The following is a 15,484-nucleotide window of genomic DNA, read 5'->3' on the forward strand; positions in this document are numbered from 1 at the left end:
GGGAGCCCGCCGGCGGCCCCGCGCGGCAGCCCTTAGCGCCCCGCCCTGTCCCTCCCCGCCGTGTATCGATATATAGTTCTGTGAGGGAGCGGGGGGAGAGAGGGCGGATCACGCTTGGGGAGAAATAGTTTAAAAAATAAGTCTTTTAATGCTTCTTTTAAGCACCTAGAGCTCGGGCTCGTGTTGCTCTCTGCGGCCTCCGTGGGTCGGGGCTGGGTTATTCCCAAAATAAGGAATCAGTGGATTCGGGCTCAGTGGTTGTGGGCTTGGGTTATTCCCAAAATAAGGAGCAAAGAGCCATTTCGTGTTCCCGTGGGAACATGGGGCGTTCGGCTGCGTGGTGAGGACGCGGGAACGGGGCTGGATGAACAACCGGGGCGCTCGGGGTGTCCCCGTGGAGCCGGGAGCGGGAAGGAGCCGCCTCCGGCCGCGCCAAAGGCTCCTGTCCATGGGGCCTTGCCACAGAAAACGGGAAGGAGAGGCTGTGCTCTGGAGGTCACCCCAAATCCCTACGGTTCCGTGTCCTCTTTCCCATTGCTGGGCTGATCCCCAAAAGGCAGCGCTGGTAGAAAGGTAATGGGTAAAAACAAAGATAAATCCGCGTTGCCAGATCTGCTGTGATAACTTGAGCTAAGCTGTTGTAAAAAGACGTATTCGGTGTGTTCAGTCACGAATAGTTCACCAATTTCTGCTTGAATTCCATCTCTGACAGGTAACAGGGCCTTTTTGCATGCTCGTATTGTGAAGCACCTGGTTTATGTCCTGATTTTCAGATCAGGAATCTGCAGTGATGGCCACCTGTTTTAGCTCCTCTAAACCCACAGGTATATAGAGATAAATGTATAGTACAGGCTAGTTATCAAGTTATCGAACGTAGTGCATTTGTCYGCCTGAAGATGCAAATTATCCGAATATTTCACTTTGGGAAAGGCAGGCAAGATTAGTTCCTAAAGATCCTGTTGCATTTGCGACAGGAGCCGAGTGCTTTGCAAAACTATTTGGGTGTTGATTAATGTTGTTTTCCGGAAGGCAACGTCAGCAGGTGCCACAGGAATAGATTTCTTGGCCAGGAATGTGTGAGAGTTTTGCTGAAAGCAGCATTCAAAATCAGAGCTCCCGTCAGCAAGAAATAGGGGATGCCAAGAGGAAATAGGGAGCAAACCCAGTGGTATTACAATAGAGGAGAAAAGATGGGTAGGCAGATAAAATTGGGGAGGAAAAAATGTGTTCTATGTGTTTCTCCAAAACACAYAGAAGGTGCCACCTGCTTGGAAATGCCCGGGGTAGCGTTTTTAGACGTTACGTTGTTAAGTGGAGTTTATTACAGCTTCCGACGTGTTTCAGATCCAATGGCTGTCCCACCTTCCTACAGCGACTTGGGGAAGTCGGCCAGGGACGTGTTCAATAAGGGCTATGGTGAGTGATAAGGCAGCCGCCCGCCTGAAAGCTGCTTTTCCTTTTTCTCCACTGCAAATAGATGGTTTAGGAAAAGATGCACCTTTTATATAAAACAGCTTTGCTTCTGATCTGAGACCGYCACAGCCGTGTCCTCGTTGGTGCTGCAAATACTGACAGGAGTTATTAAAGCACCACAGTTCCTGTCATTGGAAGTCTCAAGTGGTGCTTATAGATTCTTTGGAAAATACGCCCTTGCTTATGGAAAGTTTCCTAGGAATTGATGAGGAAAATCATGGGTAAAATCCTCTGAGCCTGGCCATGGCTGTGATAGCCCCTTATGTGCTGAAAACCTACCCGTTCTTGCTAACTCTTCAAAGAGAGCTAAACAACAATTCAATATCCCCTTAAAGAAAAAAGGAATGCTTTGTGATAGCCGGGTGGGAAAGGAGCCCATCTGCCTTGGATTGCCCAGGTGCCTTAGTTGTTCCTCAGCAAGATCAACACCCGCTGGAATGCCGGGCTGCTCCCAGGCCAGTGATCCAGGTGGAATTTAGAACCAGGCTCCCTTTGCACCATTCCCGTGAAGCAAGCTCTGTCCTCCTCTCCTTTCAGGATTTGGAATGGTCAAGTTAGAGCTGAAGACCAAGTCTTCCAGCGGAGTGGTAAGTTCATTCCGTAGGGGATGACATTTAGGGGACGGGATTGCAAGGCAGGGGACACGTTCCTGAGACGGCAGCAATAACTAGTTAGGAGCCGTTGCTTTAGTCTTTCAGTTCTTTACAACCTGTAGCTAACGGATGTGTTTCCACAGTGRTGCATAAAACTCATGGGTCAGGACTCCTTTTCCTGTGGTGTGCAAGGATTCCTGTTGCCACATCCCCAAGCATAAGAGTTTCTTCACCCTAAATGGCTCTCTCTTCTGCTTATGAACGTAGTTGGGTTCCTCTGCCATTTTATTACAAGATTTATAGGCTTTTTGACTCCAAGCTGACCTTTTATCCCAAAGATAAGGAGATGGACTTGACTTAACTTCATTTTCAGCCTCCTCCTCCATGCTTACAATGCAAAACTTAATTAGAAATGAATAGTATTCCTACTATAATAATTTTCCTTGCAGGAAGTTTTGATTCTTAAATAAAATGGTTATAGCTCTCTACATTGTCTTCCACACATAACAGACTATGCAGAACCGTATTCTTAAGTATTAAAATGTGCTTTTCCTTTTCCATGCAACTTTCATGTGGATATTTATCCAGCTGGTAAGATTTTGGTGGGGGGTTTTGTTGCTTTTCTCTCTTTCGATGTAATTTTTTTCTCCCTGTGAACTTAAGACAYAACCATTGTAATTTTAAAACGTTTTGAACCATATTCAGTGTATTACATCAATGTATATAAACGGTCTAAGCGAGGATGTCAAGAGGAGGTAGGGAATTAGAGGAGTTTGTGAGAAAACCAGAGGACACRAGAGCCAGGGGAAGATACGGAGTGAGTTGCTAAATGTCATAGTAATCATTTCAGTTTTGGATTAGAAAAACATACATCCAGCTGCTTTTTTTTTTCCTCTTTTTTTTTTTTCCTGCCCCTTGTTTTGTTCCTCATGTTTTGCCCTCGGCAGGAATTTACGGCAGCTGGGTCTTCCAACACAGATACTGGCAAAGCTTCGGGGAATCTCGAGACCAAATACAAGCTCAAAGACTGTGGACTCACGTTCACTCAGAAATGGACCACGGACAACACGCTGGGAACAGAAGTGTCCGTGGAGGATCAGGTGAGAGGAAGGAAGGGGCCGTTACAGAAAGGGCAGAACAGTCGAGCTGGGGACTTCATGAAGCAGCGCCCAGCCTTAAAAGGTTACTGAGAGGCTCTTGGTTCTGTGTTGATGTGGTGAAAACATAAGGCAAAAAACCTTTCGGTAGCGTCCTGAGCAAACGACACCTTTGTTTTTCCTTGCAGTTGGCTGAGGGGTTGAAGGTGGCCCTTGACACTGTATTCGTACCAAACACAGGGTAAATATTCTCTCCCCTTTATCTCCGGATTTCAAGAATTGCCCTGTTTTTCTCTTTGGAAATAGTTATTCTGGTCATTGTGTAATACTCAAAACTTAGTGTTGCTGGATGTGGTTTTTCAGTATTACGGGAGGCAGGAATTCTGGATCAAAAAAACCCCAAACCCAGTAACATAGGTTTGAAATACTGTCTTTTTCTAGGCAGTACAGTAGGCAAAGGCTGACATATACCCTAAAAACCTAAAGATGAGAGGAGAGAACTGAGCAAAGCCTCTAAAGAACAAGGCAGCTGTCAGCGTGAGTGTCAGGGATGCTGCTGGATGAGACCAGTGATGCCAAAACGCCTTGCAAATACCTGTGGAGAACAAGGAGAATCCAGCTTTCGAGCATACCTAGAAATATTTTTGTCTTTTTCCATCTTGAGGCTTTTGGAGCAGTTGAGATGCTAGAGGAAAAGGTGGCACAACGTAAACCTACCTAATGCCACTACGGCCCTTACAACAGCCCAACAGGGCTGAGGGTAACATTGTGTTGAGTAGGTGTTACAGTTATTTAATTAAYTTACCTTAAGGGTTGTGTGTTTTGGGGGGGGAAGTTGTATCTCCATCATCTGTGTGTATATAAAAGAAGTATATATATTATATACTTTCCTAGTATAAAGGTTAAAATGGAATGTTTCTGCAGGAAGAAGAGTGGGAAGTTGAAGACCTCCTACAAAAGAGAATACGTAAACCTAGGCTGCAACATAGACATTGATCTCTCTGGACCAACCATCTATGGCTGGGCAGTGCTGGGCTACGAAGGTTGGCTCGCTGGCTACCAGATGGCCTTCGATACAGCCAAATCGAAGCTGTCACAAAATAACTTTGCCTTGGGGTATAAGGCAGGAGACTTTCAGCTGCACACTAACGTGTAAGTATTGGCTGGGCCTGCAACAACTTTGCATCAGAGCTGCCAAACTCGCTGAGAAATTGCGGTACGAGGTAAAAGAGGGATGGAAAGAAGGGGGGTGCTGATTAGATTGGTTTAAAATAATTCACATTCAGTGTTTTCATCGTCAAATGGGGGAAGCGACTTCCTCACTTTTAGGCATCCATCGTCCGAGGCTTTGACACAAAGTATTTCTGGTGTTGGCTTTTTCCCAAGATAGTGGGGGCAAACGGTTCATTGTAGACGATAACGATCAAATGATTGCGGGAAAGGGAAGGTTTTTCTGAAGGTTACGATTTCTAAACAAGTCTTGACACCCGTTTATCTRCTACAAACAGGAACGATGGCACTGAGTTTGGCGGTTCAATTTATCAGAAGGTTAATGATAAGGTTGAGACATCAGTAAATCTTGCRTGGACCGCTGGTAGTAACAACACACGGTTTGGGATTGCTGCTAAGTACCAACTGGATGAGAAGACGTCCGTCGTGGTAAGTCTTGTTACGCGAGCGAGTTTCCTTAAAGGCTGAAAATTAGTTCTAGGAAATCATTCCTTCAGCTGTTGTTCCTGAGGAAGGATGGAGGATGGCAAACTGGGGGTTGTGGTGTGGCTCAGCTTTAAACTGGGACATAACACAGCGTAGTTGTGAAACGAGGGACAGAAAGAGCCCTTCAAGGAGCCTTTTCTCCATGGTGCACGTCACCCGTGTGGTGCTGAAGCCAACACAAAACGTGTGCTGGGGGAAATCCAGGAGAGCCAGTTTAGTTGTCCAGTTTTTAACTAATGCATAATGCGAAAGTAGAGGGTAAGCCCAGCTTGCAGCCCTCTCCTAAAAACAGCTACACCCTCAAAAGTCAATCCCGTGGGACACTTTTATCTAAAYATTTACCCAGAGGAATGATTTCTCTTTTTCCTGCAGGCCAAAGTGAACAACGCTAGCCTGATTGGACTCGGTTACACTCACTCCCTTCGACCTGGTACGTTAAGTCCAACCACTAGCAAGACTTAGTACTTAGTATGGGTTACTTCAGTTTCATCTCTTACCTCTGTCCTGCTTAAAAAAAATTAGAACTGGGATGTGAAGTTCCTACAGCAAAGAGGTAGGACCAGTGAGGCTCAAGTACATAGAGTTATGCGGGGAGACGACTGCTGAASTGCATTTTATTTTAATTTTTGTCTCATGGTTTTTCCAGGGGTAAAGCTGACCCTCTCAGGTTTGATTGATGGCAAGAATTTCAGCGCTGGAGGTCACAAAGTTGGGCTAGGCTTCGAGCTGGAAGCTTAAGACAGCTGTGAGTAAAGCAAGAGCTAGACCCCGCCATGAAGAAAAAGTATCCCCAGAGGGTTTGGGCCTTAACATTATTCCACCATTTCCAAAAGTGTGAACTTGGACTCTTCCAAAGAATTGCTTTAACCCACCGCTGCAGTCCAGAAGGTGCAAACACCTCCAAGGAAGACACTTGAAGGCGTGCATGGAAGTTGTAACGTTTGTGCCACATTTCGCTCGAGTTCCTCCTGTTTTAATTGGGCTCCTAAAAACAGCATCTTGTTACCAAGGAAGAACCCCCTCCCCTATCTCCCCCCCCAGTATTCTGCATCCTGCATGTCTTAGACTTCACCACCTTTTATAGAAATTGTCTCCGTGTTGTAGTGGAAACGTTGGTTCTTCATCAGAACGAAATAAAAAGCAGCCACAGTTGGAGCGTGATGGTTTTGTGTCACCTCCCTTCCTAAGGTCCAGAGAAGCACAGCAGCACCGAGTACTGCTTTTGGGGGGGATTTTTTTTTCTTTTTTTGTGGTAAATAAGGTTAACAGCTCCATAATTTAACAACGCACGTGCAGTTTATCTACACCCTCTAGGATAATACCCTTACCTCTCACATTTTAGAGACCTACACAAGGAGAGCAGCTTTTTCATTAAAATTGTATTGATGGTATCAAATAGAGCAAACCAAAAGGTTACACATATCTGTCAGGTCGTTCCCATACAGGAAACAAGTATTAGGTAAGTCCAACATTACACTTGAGGGGAAAAAAAAGTGCAAATCGGCAGAGTTCAGAAAATAAGTTCACAGTTCAAGTATATTATGAAGATGATTATCTACCGCTGCCTGTGCGCGCTGATTCCATTAAGTTGTTCACCATTAGAAGGGAGCAGAACAATCAAGTGTGATGCCTAAGGGAAGACACAGGTAGAAAGCAAGAGCATTTGCTATCTTAAGGCACAATTAACAATTTTTTTTCCAAGCAGGCGCTTCTTACTATAGCCTCGTGGACAAAAAAAAACAAAGTGTTTTGAGATTAAGACATTAAGAGCCAGGCCATGTGCATCACAAGCAGTAGGTGACAGTAGGAGGAGGCACTTAAACTTCCCTTTTCAGATGCAGCAGCTTATCACAGTTGGCTTCCTTATCTAGCCTGTCTTCAGGTGCAACTGAAGCGACTTTACATCTGGTTTTGTTCAGGACCGTTTCTTTCTTCTGCCTGAAGCTGCAGCCAGCTCCAATCTAGAGCCTGGAGAGTAAAACAGAGCACAAAGCTCCAGCGCAAGCTTACATTGGAGACTATTTACCCTTTCAGAAAAGGAGTTTAAAAAAAAAAGGTGGTTTTAAGTTCTACCCCAAAGAAATGGCTCAGAGTCAGGCCTCCTGGTCTGATTCCCACTGTCTGCAAGGAGCGGCTTGGCCAGCAGGTCAGAGGAGCGGGTTGCATCTCCCACACCTCCTCGTCTCTTAAACCAGAGTAATTAGTGGAAATCTATTATTTGTTAATATTTGTAGGTCATATTCCTAGGAAAGGTCGACATGCAGAAGTACAAAACCACAGGCTTTCACAGAATATTTATACAAAAATAGGCAGTGTTACCATGAGGCTCTGGTCCTTCATTGTGTCCTGCATCACATTTTCGAGTTGGCTACAGAGTTTCTGTGATTCCAACAGTAAATCCTCACTGAAAAGGACAATCAGGACAAAAGAACAGTTATTTTCCCTTCAAGTTTTGTCTAAAACTATGCTGTCACAACCATTTACTGGGATTGGGGAAAGGAAGGTGTTCAAACCGGAAGCAATTTTTTTATTATTATCAACTCACTGTTAGAGGAAAAAAGAAGTTAGGAAAAAAATCTTTAAAAGAGCAGATTAAATACCACACAAGCAAATTAGCCAATGTCTGTCATTCCAGAACTATAAAAGGGAACCCCACTCCTTTAAATAAGCTGGAATCTTAAGCACTTGCTTGGAATAACAGCCTCTCCTTTATGATACAGCCCAGCTGCCCTTACCTACCATGGGAATGCTCCAACAATTCCTGCTGGCACTGTACTTGACACAAGCCCAACCACTTGCAGAGAAACCGAGCCCCTGCAGGTCGACTTGCACGTTATTTCCAGTCGTTCCTCCAGGAAGGTTCCCAAGGCTCAGGAAATGCAGCGCACGCTGCCGGCAGCCGAGGCCAAGCACCAAGAACCCCTTTACTTCCCAAAGCRGGATGCCCAACCTCGTGCTGACAACGGCAGCAGCTCCGGAGCTCGCCTCACCTTTTCCTGATTGATTCGGGTAAATTGTAGGTTCCGGAAGGGACCTGCAGCAGCAGCTGGCCAGGGCTGCTCAGCCGGGATGTGTTCATGCTCTCTGGACTGCCAGTGACAGGACCACGGACTTTACTCTGAAGAAACAACACAGCAGACTCAGGCTGCGCTTCCTTCCATTTAGTCCCAGCAGCCAGGAACACAGGAGCTCAGAGCTTAGCTTTAATCTGGCTACAAATCAACGGCAAAAAGCAACCCTAGGGCATACCATACTACTGATTTCTTTCACTCTGTTCTACTTATCCTGAAAAGATGGTTTGACTCAAAATCTTTTCCCTATTGCCACTTACACAGGCAATTTTCAGCAGGTTCCACAGTTCTTTCTGTCGTTTCTCCTGGAGCCTAACAACTGTATTCTCATCTTCATTCATCAGATTCATCACTTTCTCCACTCTAGGGAACAATTCCAGTGCCTTCTGCTTGCAAACTACAGTTTTACTGTTTAAAGGGAAAAAAAAAAAAAAGAGGTCACAAATGGGCAGCTGCAGCAGGGGAACTTTAAAGTTCTCTATCCTCTGCGGCACTCAGAAATCCCATTACCTGCACACATTTGATGTTTAACCTCTAGAAAAATAACTCTTGCTGAAAGGGAGAATGTCCCACCTCAAGAAGAGCAAACTCTGACACTCACCTGAGTTGAGCATAAATGACCCGGACTTTTTTTTCAAAGGTTTGAATTGCCTGTAAGAGCAGTCGGACTATTTCTTGGCTGTCACCACTGGTCCTCTGATCTGGAATAGGAGGCAGATTAGAACATAAATAAATAGGCTCATAAGATAAAGAGTGYGCCTGTCAGCAGTTCAGAGCACGGGGAAGCGCATGGGACGGAGGGCACTGGCTTTGAGTTACTCTCCTTAGAAAGATGAGAAAGAGAAATCAAAATTGGAAGAGCAGGTTTCCTGCCAAAAGAGCTCAGGAGAGTCTCACAGTTAGGAAGAGGAAGCAGGCAGGTCGGGCTTGCCTGGTTTAGAACTGACTCACTGACTCCCCTCTCTAGAAAGTCAGGTCTAAAGGAGAGCATTACACATCTAGTGTAGAGCTAGGTCTGGAATGCAGAGGAAGTTTTCTCAGTTTACTGCATCTAGAGTTCAAACCCGCACAAAGCAAGCTGCCCTTGACCTAAAATGTCCTTTACCTCTTGGCTTCTCTCTCAGCCTCCTGTACAGCTCTCTGGCTTGTTCTTCTCTAAAAGAAAGAGGCAGAGTACAAAAAGTGATTTCTCCAAGATCAACATCATGAACTGTTACTTCAACAACCCAAGTCTTCTACATACCAGCCTGCAACTTCAGACCAACAGGTCAGGAATCAAAAATTGTCTTTTAGTGATACCTTAAGTTCCGCCACYCCCCATAATTTGGGTTGGAAAGAGCATCCCCCCCGACCCTGCACTGAAAAAGCTAAGCCACACTGGCTTAGCTATACACAAAGTTCAACAAGGCTTGACTCACAAATCTTCCAGAGTTCCTCCTTGTTTACGACCTAGTGGGCTTCTCTGCAGGTCCACAATGTCTGTCTGCAAGGCCATCATCTTCTTCACTAGCTGATCCACATCCTCCTCCTGAAAGCAGGGCAGCACATAAGCACTGGGACACTCCCACTAAGAGACACTACCCCCTGGCTCTTCCTTTCACATTTCTATACATTCACATGTGCAAGATGCAGACAGCAGCCCTAGATGAAAAGGGAATGAAAAGGTTCTAAATTTCCATTCAAGGAAATAGGCTTTGGGATAAAACAACTTCCAAGACCTTTTTTAGGCTAAACTCGGTCTATAAAAAAGAGCCATTGAAGGGTCAGACTTTACAGTAAATACACYGGGAGTTCCCAGGCTTCCTTCTCCTTGTCTCATGGAGAAAGCCATGGAAAAAAAAGGCAAGGAAAAAGCAATGCAGTCCAAACCAAGAGAGCATGTCTGGAGWCAGCTCAACTACAAGAGGTTTTTCCTTAAGGCAGGACAATGAGAAAAGTCGCTTTTTTCTTCAGGATAAGCAACCAGCTCTAGAAACATACCCGCCCACAGAGCTCCACAGCCTGCTCCATCTCCTTCCAGGCAAACAGCAGCTTCTCCGAAGCTACAGGAACAAGAGAAGAATGATTGCTTTTCTTAGAGTAACACAGCAAAAGGGAGGCAATATATGAGGGCATGGGGCAAAAAAGACTCACTAATTCCAAATTCAATCTGCTCTTTATACTTCTCCAGATCAATCTGGATGCTTGTTTTAAAGAAGTCCAGCTTCGCTTTCAGCTGCTGGGACAGGGARGCCATGGAATTCTTCATCTTCGACAGGGTACTGTTGTAACGCAGCAGGTTCATCCTGCAAGAACCAGATCRTACTGCACACCCAAACTACAAGCCCAAACTTCCACATTTATCAAGAGGACAGAGCCAAGTGTAACAGAAAAGGACAAGAGCAGCTATGTCAGAGGATATAACTCAGCTTTTCGTTAGTTGCAAGCAGCTCCATTCATGGGCTCCCTCAAAAAGGGTCCAATTCCTGCCCTTTTCCCAAGGGAGCAAAGGTAGAAACAAGTTTTCTAGCGCCTGCCACCGTACATGGCTGCTCGCTGTCCCTGCTGGAGCCGGTTACAATCCTCCTTCAGCCTCCGTATCGTGTGCCAGATCTGACCCCACACTTTCCGCAGCTGGAAAAAGTGGAGATTCTTCTTCGGATCCTGAACTGAAAACAGAACAAAGGGAGAAAAAGTACCTATCAGCACCAATAATACTCAAAGACATGACAGGACAACCCAAAACATTGCTCCTTGGAGGAGCAGAGAGTCTACCCCATAGAGCTGGCCATTCCCTGGGAAGCTCCTACCCTCGTAYCCCATCTAGCCCTTCCCTCCCTCCTTTCTGCTGAGGGGCGCCACAAATCCCTGGCAAGGTGTTTTACTGCTTCTCCAGTGCCAGGGGCTCTCTCCTCTGCCGTGGTACCAACCACAGAATAGAAGYCCAGAATGGTTGAGGTCGGAAGGGACCTCTAGAGATCACCGTGCTCCAGCAGGGACACCCAGAGCACGGGACGCAGGGTGGCAGCCAGGTGGGTCTGGAAGACCTCCAGAGAAGGAGACTCCGCAACCAGGGAGAGCCTTCTCCCTGCAGGGATCCTCCCCCGTCCACACTAGTGAAAATCCTTACGGATGCAGTCWACACTTTCCGGGTGAGGACGCAAGGCAACCTGAGGCTCATAGGAAATTTTCTGGTTATCAAAGAGGAAGAGGAGGTCTGTGTCTGTAGCRGCAGCATCATTCACCTGCCAAAGACAAAAAAACAAGCGAGCTGTCTCATAAAAAATAATCCTCAGTAACACTATATAAGCAGCTTTCCAGGGCAGGGGAATATTCTATATTTATAGCGTAACACCAAAGAAAACAAGGTGCCTGCAAAGGGTTAGGTTACTACAACTAAGGGCCGTGAGAACAGCAGGGAGATTCGCTCTGCTCCAAGAGGGAATTGTGTCTGCTGATCCATTGAGCACGGAAGGGAAGCCCCACACTCACCTTGCTGTCAGCTATATGCTTAGTAGCCAACTCCTGAGGAAACAACGCAAGTCCTGCTTCCTGCAGCAGCTCCTGGTCCTGTTCTGGAATTCCAGTATCTAACTGGATCCTGGCCTTCACAGCCTGCAGAGTTTCCTCCTCTGTCACAGGGTAGGTGTGCACAGCGCCCGTAACCATGTTCAAAACATGAAGCAACTACAAGAAGAGCAGTGGGACATGAGAAGAGCTGGAGATGCACAGGTCATGTTTGAGCAGAGATTCCAGGCCTGAGACACCAGCCACCCAGAAACTGTTTTCAGAGTACTTGGCTTCACAGCTACTTCATGACATGGTGCCAAAGTCCTTGTCCTCCATCAGCTGATGGCCACATGGCAATTAAACAGCTTCAAGAGAGGCCACATGGCAATTAAACAGCTTCAGCAGCAGAGCTCTCTGCCAGGACACAGAATGAAGCACGTGGAGAAGCTATTCACCAATCCAAGTAAGTTTTCTCCTCAAAAAAAGCGTGCGCTTAGCTGACAGGTTGCTCTGCTGCTCCTCCTCCTCGGCCTATGAATCAGAACATCTGCTCCCTTGAAAACGGTTCAGCRGAATCCAGGCCCACTGCTCACCTTCAGATTCAAGATGTCATCCAAAGCTTTGAAGCACCCATAGGGTCCATAGGTAGGATCCGTCCCTCTCTGCCGGGGGTGCCACATTAGCATGAGCTGGAGCCACTTTTCCAATCTTCCAGCCAAAACACTGTAGGAGCAAAATAAGAACAGGGTCAGAAAGGACARAAGTTCAGTTACAGCCACTTCTTGGCTTCGACAGGAGGACTGACACACAGGTTCCTTTTCTGATCACAAAGCCACTGTTTAGAAGGCAGAAATAGAGGTTCTCTGCTGGGCTCAAGTCCACTATTTACGTAAGCACTTTCCATCCCGTGCAATCCTCATATCCACAAATTAACCTCACCAGAATCATACAGATGTAATTCCTTCTCAAAAGGAACTGCTTATCCCCACAGGGCACAGCAGATTTTCAGTTCTCACCTGTTTAGATTGTTTGGGTAAGGTAAAGTGCTAGAAAACTTGACTTCTCCAGATAAGTCTTCTGAAACGACAATATCCAACTCACTCTTCTGTCGCACTTTTGTATGCCTAATGAATTCAAGCAAGTACAGTGGTGAAATAATCACTTGTCTTTCCCGGCATGCACATTAGCAGACTCCCAGCTACTCCCAACAGACGATATCCAGGTGCTGCTTCGGTTTCGGCTACCTGCCCTGCAGGAGTTAGTCCTGATCCCAAAGAGAAACATCAGAAATGCTGATGTTTCCATAACATCAATAAATGTTACTTGGAGATCAATAAACTGCAGCACAGCAACCCATTCTCCATAAGGCACGAAACAAAAACATGAATCCCTCCCAAAATGCAGGGCCTGCTGCCCCACATCACGTACACAGCACAGTGTTTTGCCTGCACTGTTCCACCGCCAGCTCACTCACCACTGCACTGGCTGCCAGTTGGGCAGGAACGGTCGGAAGCCCGTAATGCACTCGAAGGCCAGTGTGCCAAAGCTCCAATAATCCACTGTCACCGTATACTTCTGCTGCTCCAGCAGCTCGGGAGCCTGCGGGTTCCCAAACAAGAGACAAAAATCGCTCTTCTCTCTGCCCCTCAGCAGCTCGTTCATGTTTGTACATTAATATGTCTTTGTACTTCGCAGCGTTTGTGTGCCGAACACACTGCCTTTCAAGAGCTTTGATGTTCTGAGTGAATTCTACAGGTTAGTGGCCCTCCTGCTTCTTACTTACACCAGAAAAACCTAGCAGACACTGTGAAAACTCAGGGTCAGCAAAAGAAACAACGACCTTTCCTTGCTAGAGCAGCCTGACCTAACCCCTCCTTGGAGAAGTACTTCACCCAGCCCCAAACACAACTATGCTGTTGACTTCATCCCACAATGTGCCAGCTGCTTTTAAAGYCATATTTGTTCCTTACCAAATACTGTAGTGTCCCAACGAAGGAAGTGCATAGGCTGCCCTGATCCAGCTCCTTAGCATAGCCAAGGTCAATGATTTTGTGTATTAACTGAAACACACAACGAAGAGCAAGGATCGGKGCACGTTCTCTTAAAAACATACCACACAGCAGAGAAAACAATTCTATGCAGGGAAGGTGCCAAAGGAGAGATGCAGTAGGAAACAGGAGACTCCTGCACGTTCCGAAGACCAAAGGTACAGAAAACTGTCATTGGTTTGATATGCACGGAATGGGAGATGTTGCTGCTAACTCACCTCCGTGGTCAGTCCCTATAATCAGATTAACCCATCRGTATTTTAAGTTGAAAAGCCAGGTACTAACAGAAGTCTGGGTGCTTCAAGGGTTGAGGGTCAYGCAGCACGTGCATGTTCCTCGTACACTTATTTGTTTGTGCAAAGACACCCCGCTCCTGCTCACCCTTTGCTCTCCTTGCTGTAGCACAATGTTCTCTGGTTTCAGGTCCCGGTGGATGATCCTGTTCTCATGAAGGTACCGGAGAGCAGACGCTGAGACACAGAGTTATAGATTAGAACGCGACTAAGGGTCCCTAAATGACCTAAATAATGATGTGTTTTTACATCRTATAAGCCTGGCTTTCTAGTTAAATCTTGTGTCATCAATGACCAATGAAAGAAAAAGTTCAAGATGAAAAGTAAATTTCAAATATTTCTTGAGACAAACAGAACTTGCTCTATTGGCAGCTACTTGTTTTTTTTTTTCTGAAGGTACAACAGTCTCATTTCACTAATGAAAACCATTTTTAACTATTGCTATTCAGAACCTCCTAGGGAATCCCGAGTAACATTTTTCCATCTCAACACTAGAACTRCAAGAACCAAAAAACATAGGTTGGCTTTCGTAGGGGACTGGTAGAGCAAGGCTAGGAGTAAGTATAGTATTCAAGGGCCTACGATGGAGTCTTTAAGGTCACTGCCACCCAGTCTGAGCGGATGGAGCAGCGAAAGGGCTTCCACATTTGGGCCAACTGGAGGGACTGGTCCAACTCACCAATATCAGACAACAAGATGAGAATGGCTTCTTCCCGCAAGCCACAGCAATTCTCCAGCTGATTCAGGTACTGCAAGAGACCACCACAGAACATACATGATCTCTGGAGGGAAGAACGGGCAGCTGGAAGMACTCGGCGTCATCCTCTTCCTCATAGCGTCTCCACCCTTCAGAGCTATTTCCCCTGGGCCTGGCAGTGTCAGCTCTAATCCCAGCTGCACACGCTGGGTTTTATCTAGGAGCAGACTATCGGAAAGGCTAAAAAAGCATCAAGGTTACAAGGAGCACAGCTCATGTCTTCCTAGGAGAGACACAGGTTTATCAGTTCCAGGGAAGATAAGCCCCGTGATGCTCTTGGCCACGCTCACATCCTGTTGAACATCCCCCCCACGCTTCCCTCATCCTCCACGCGCAAATTCCCCGTGCTGGCACTTGGGGCCAAGCCAAAACAAGGAAGTTTCAGAGAACGCCTACGTTTTCCAAGGGGAACTTTGAATAGCCGAACAGCGTGGCTACCGTGATGCGAGTTTGGAGGTTTAACAGCAAAAAACGGCCTCGGAACGACGGGTTCCCGAGGGGAAGCGCCGCGGTGCGGCCGCTCACCTTGCGGAGGTCTCCGCCTTGGCAATACTCCATGGCCAGGAGCGGCAGGTCGTTGGGCGCGAGCTTCTGCATCCCCTCGGGCACGTCGCGGGCGGCCACCACGTTGGGATGGTTGAGCCTGGGCGGCGGGACGGGACGGCCGCGGTTGTGTCGGCGCTGCGGCCCCGGGGGGCAGCGGCCCCGGGGGGCAGCTCGGGGCGCGCTCGTCCCCCCCGCACAGCGCCTCACCTCTTCATGATCTGGATCTCGAGCGCCCAGCGGTCGCGGTTGCGCGGGCTCAGCTCCTGGCGGCACTGCTTGATGGCCACCTGCTCGCCGGTGTCCTGCGGGCAGAGCGCGGGCCGCCTCAGCGCGGCCGGGCCGGGCCGGGCCGGGCCGCGGGGCCGCCGCCTACCTTGTTGTGCCAGCGGACGACGTTGCCG

At 47.2% G+C, this 15,484-nt stretch overlaps 2 protein-coding genes across 5 annotated transcripts; one reads left to right on the forward strand and one right to left on the reverse strand.

The window, feature by feature from the left end:
* Nucleotides 1–454: 454 nt before the first annotated feature.
* On the forward strand, nt 455–5,992 carry VDAC3 (voltage dependent anion channel 3). Of its 4 annotated transcripts, none has more exons than XM_026046971.1 (10): nt 455–824; nt 1,345–1,416; nt 2,011–2,060; nt 2,655–2,657; nt 3,014–3,166; nt 3,352–3,404; nt 4,088–4,315; nt 4,672–4,822; nt 5,252–5,309; nt 5,526–5,953. In XM_026046971.1, the coding sequence occupies exons 1-10, from the start codon at nt 791–793 to the stop codon at nt 5,615–5,617; spliced, it is 894 nt and encodes a 297-aa protein (XP_025902756.1). In that variant the 5' UTR covers nt 455–790; the 3' UTR covers nt 5,618–5,953. The 4 variants fall into 4 exon arrangements, with proteins under 4 accessions (XP_025902756.1, XP_025902757.1, XP_025902754.1 ...); XM_026046972.1 differs by having other exon boundaries at nt 455–573; XM_026046969.1 differs by lacking the exon at nt 455–824 and having other exon boundaries at nt 1,330–1,416; nt 5,526–5,624; nt 5,713–5,992.
* Nucleotides 5,993–6,695: 703 nt separating this feature from the next.
* IKBKB (inhibitor of nuclear factor kappa B kinase subunit beta) lies at nt 6,696–15,478 on the reverse strand. The gene is made up of 21 exons (XM_026046968.1): nt 15,457–15,478; nt 15,291–15,385; nt 15,063–15,180; nt 14,460–14,529; nt 13,869–13,957; nt 13,410–13,499; nt 12,914–13,038; nt 12,456–12,563; nt 12,033–12,162; nt 11,422–11,616; nt 11,060–11,174; nt 10,475–10,598; nt 10,084–10,235; nt 9,931–9,992; nt 9,369–9,478; nt 9,056–9,105; nt 8,552–8,651; nt 8,211–8,358; nt 7,870–7,997; nt 7,199–7,283; nt 6,696–6,847 (listed from the first exon to the last, which is right to left on the reverse strand). Exons 2-21 carry the CDS (start codon nt 15,296–15,298, stop codon nt 6,779–6,781), a joined length of 2,076 nt encoding a protein of 691 aa, XP_025902753.1. The 5' UTR covers nt 15,299–15,385; nt 15,457–15,478; the 3' UTR covers nt 6,696–6,778.
* Between the last annotated feature and the right edge of the window lie 6 nt (nt 15,479–15,484).

This window comes from Nothoprocta perdicaria, unplaced genomic scaffold (assembly GCF_003342845.1).
Source record: "Nothoprocta perdicaria isolate Ctin4 unplaced genomic scaffold, notPer1 scaffold_466, whole genome shotgun sequence".
Taxonomy (NCBI): domain Eukaryota; kingdom Metazoa; phylum Chordata; class Aves; order Tinamiformes; family Tinamidae; genus Nothoprocta; species Nothoprocta perdicaria.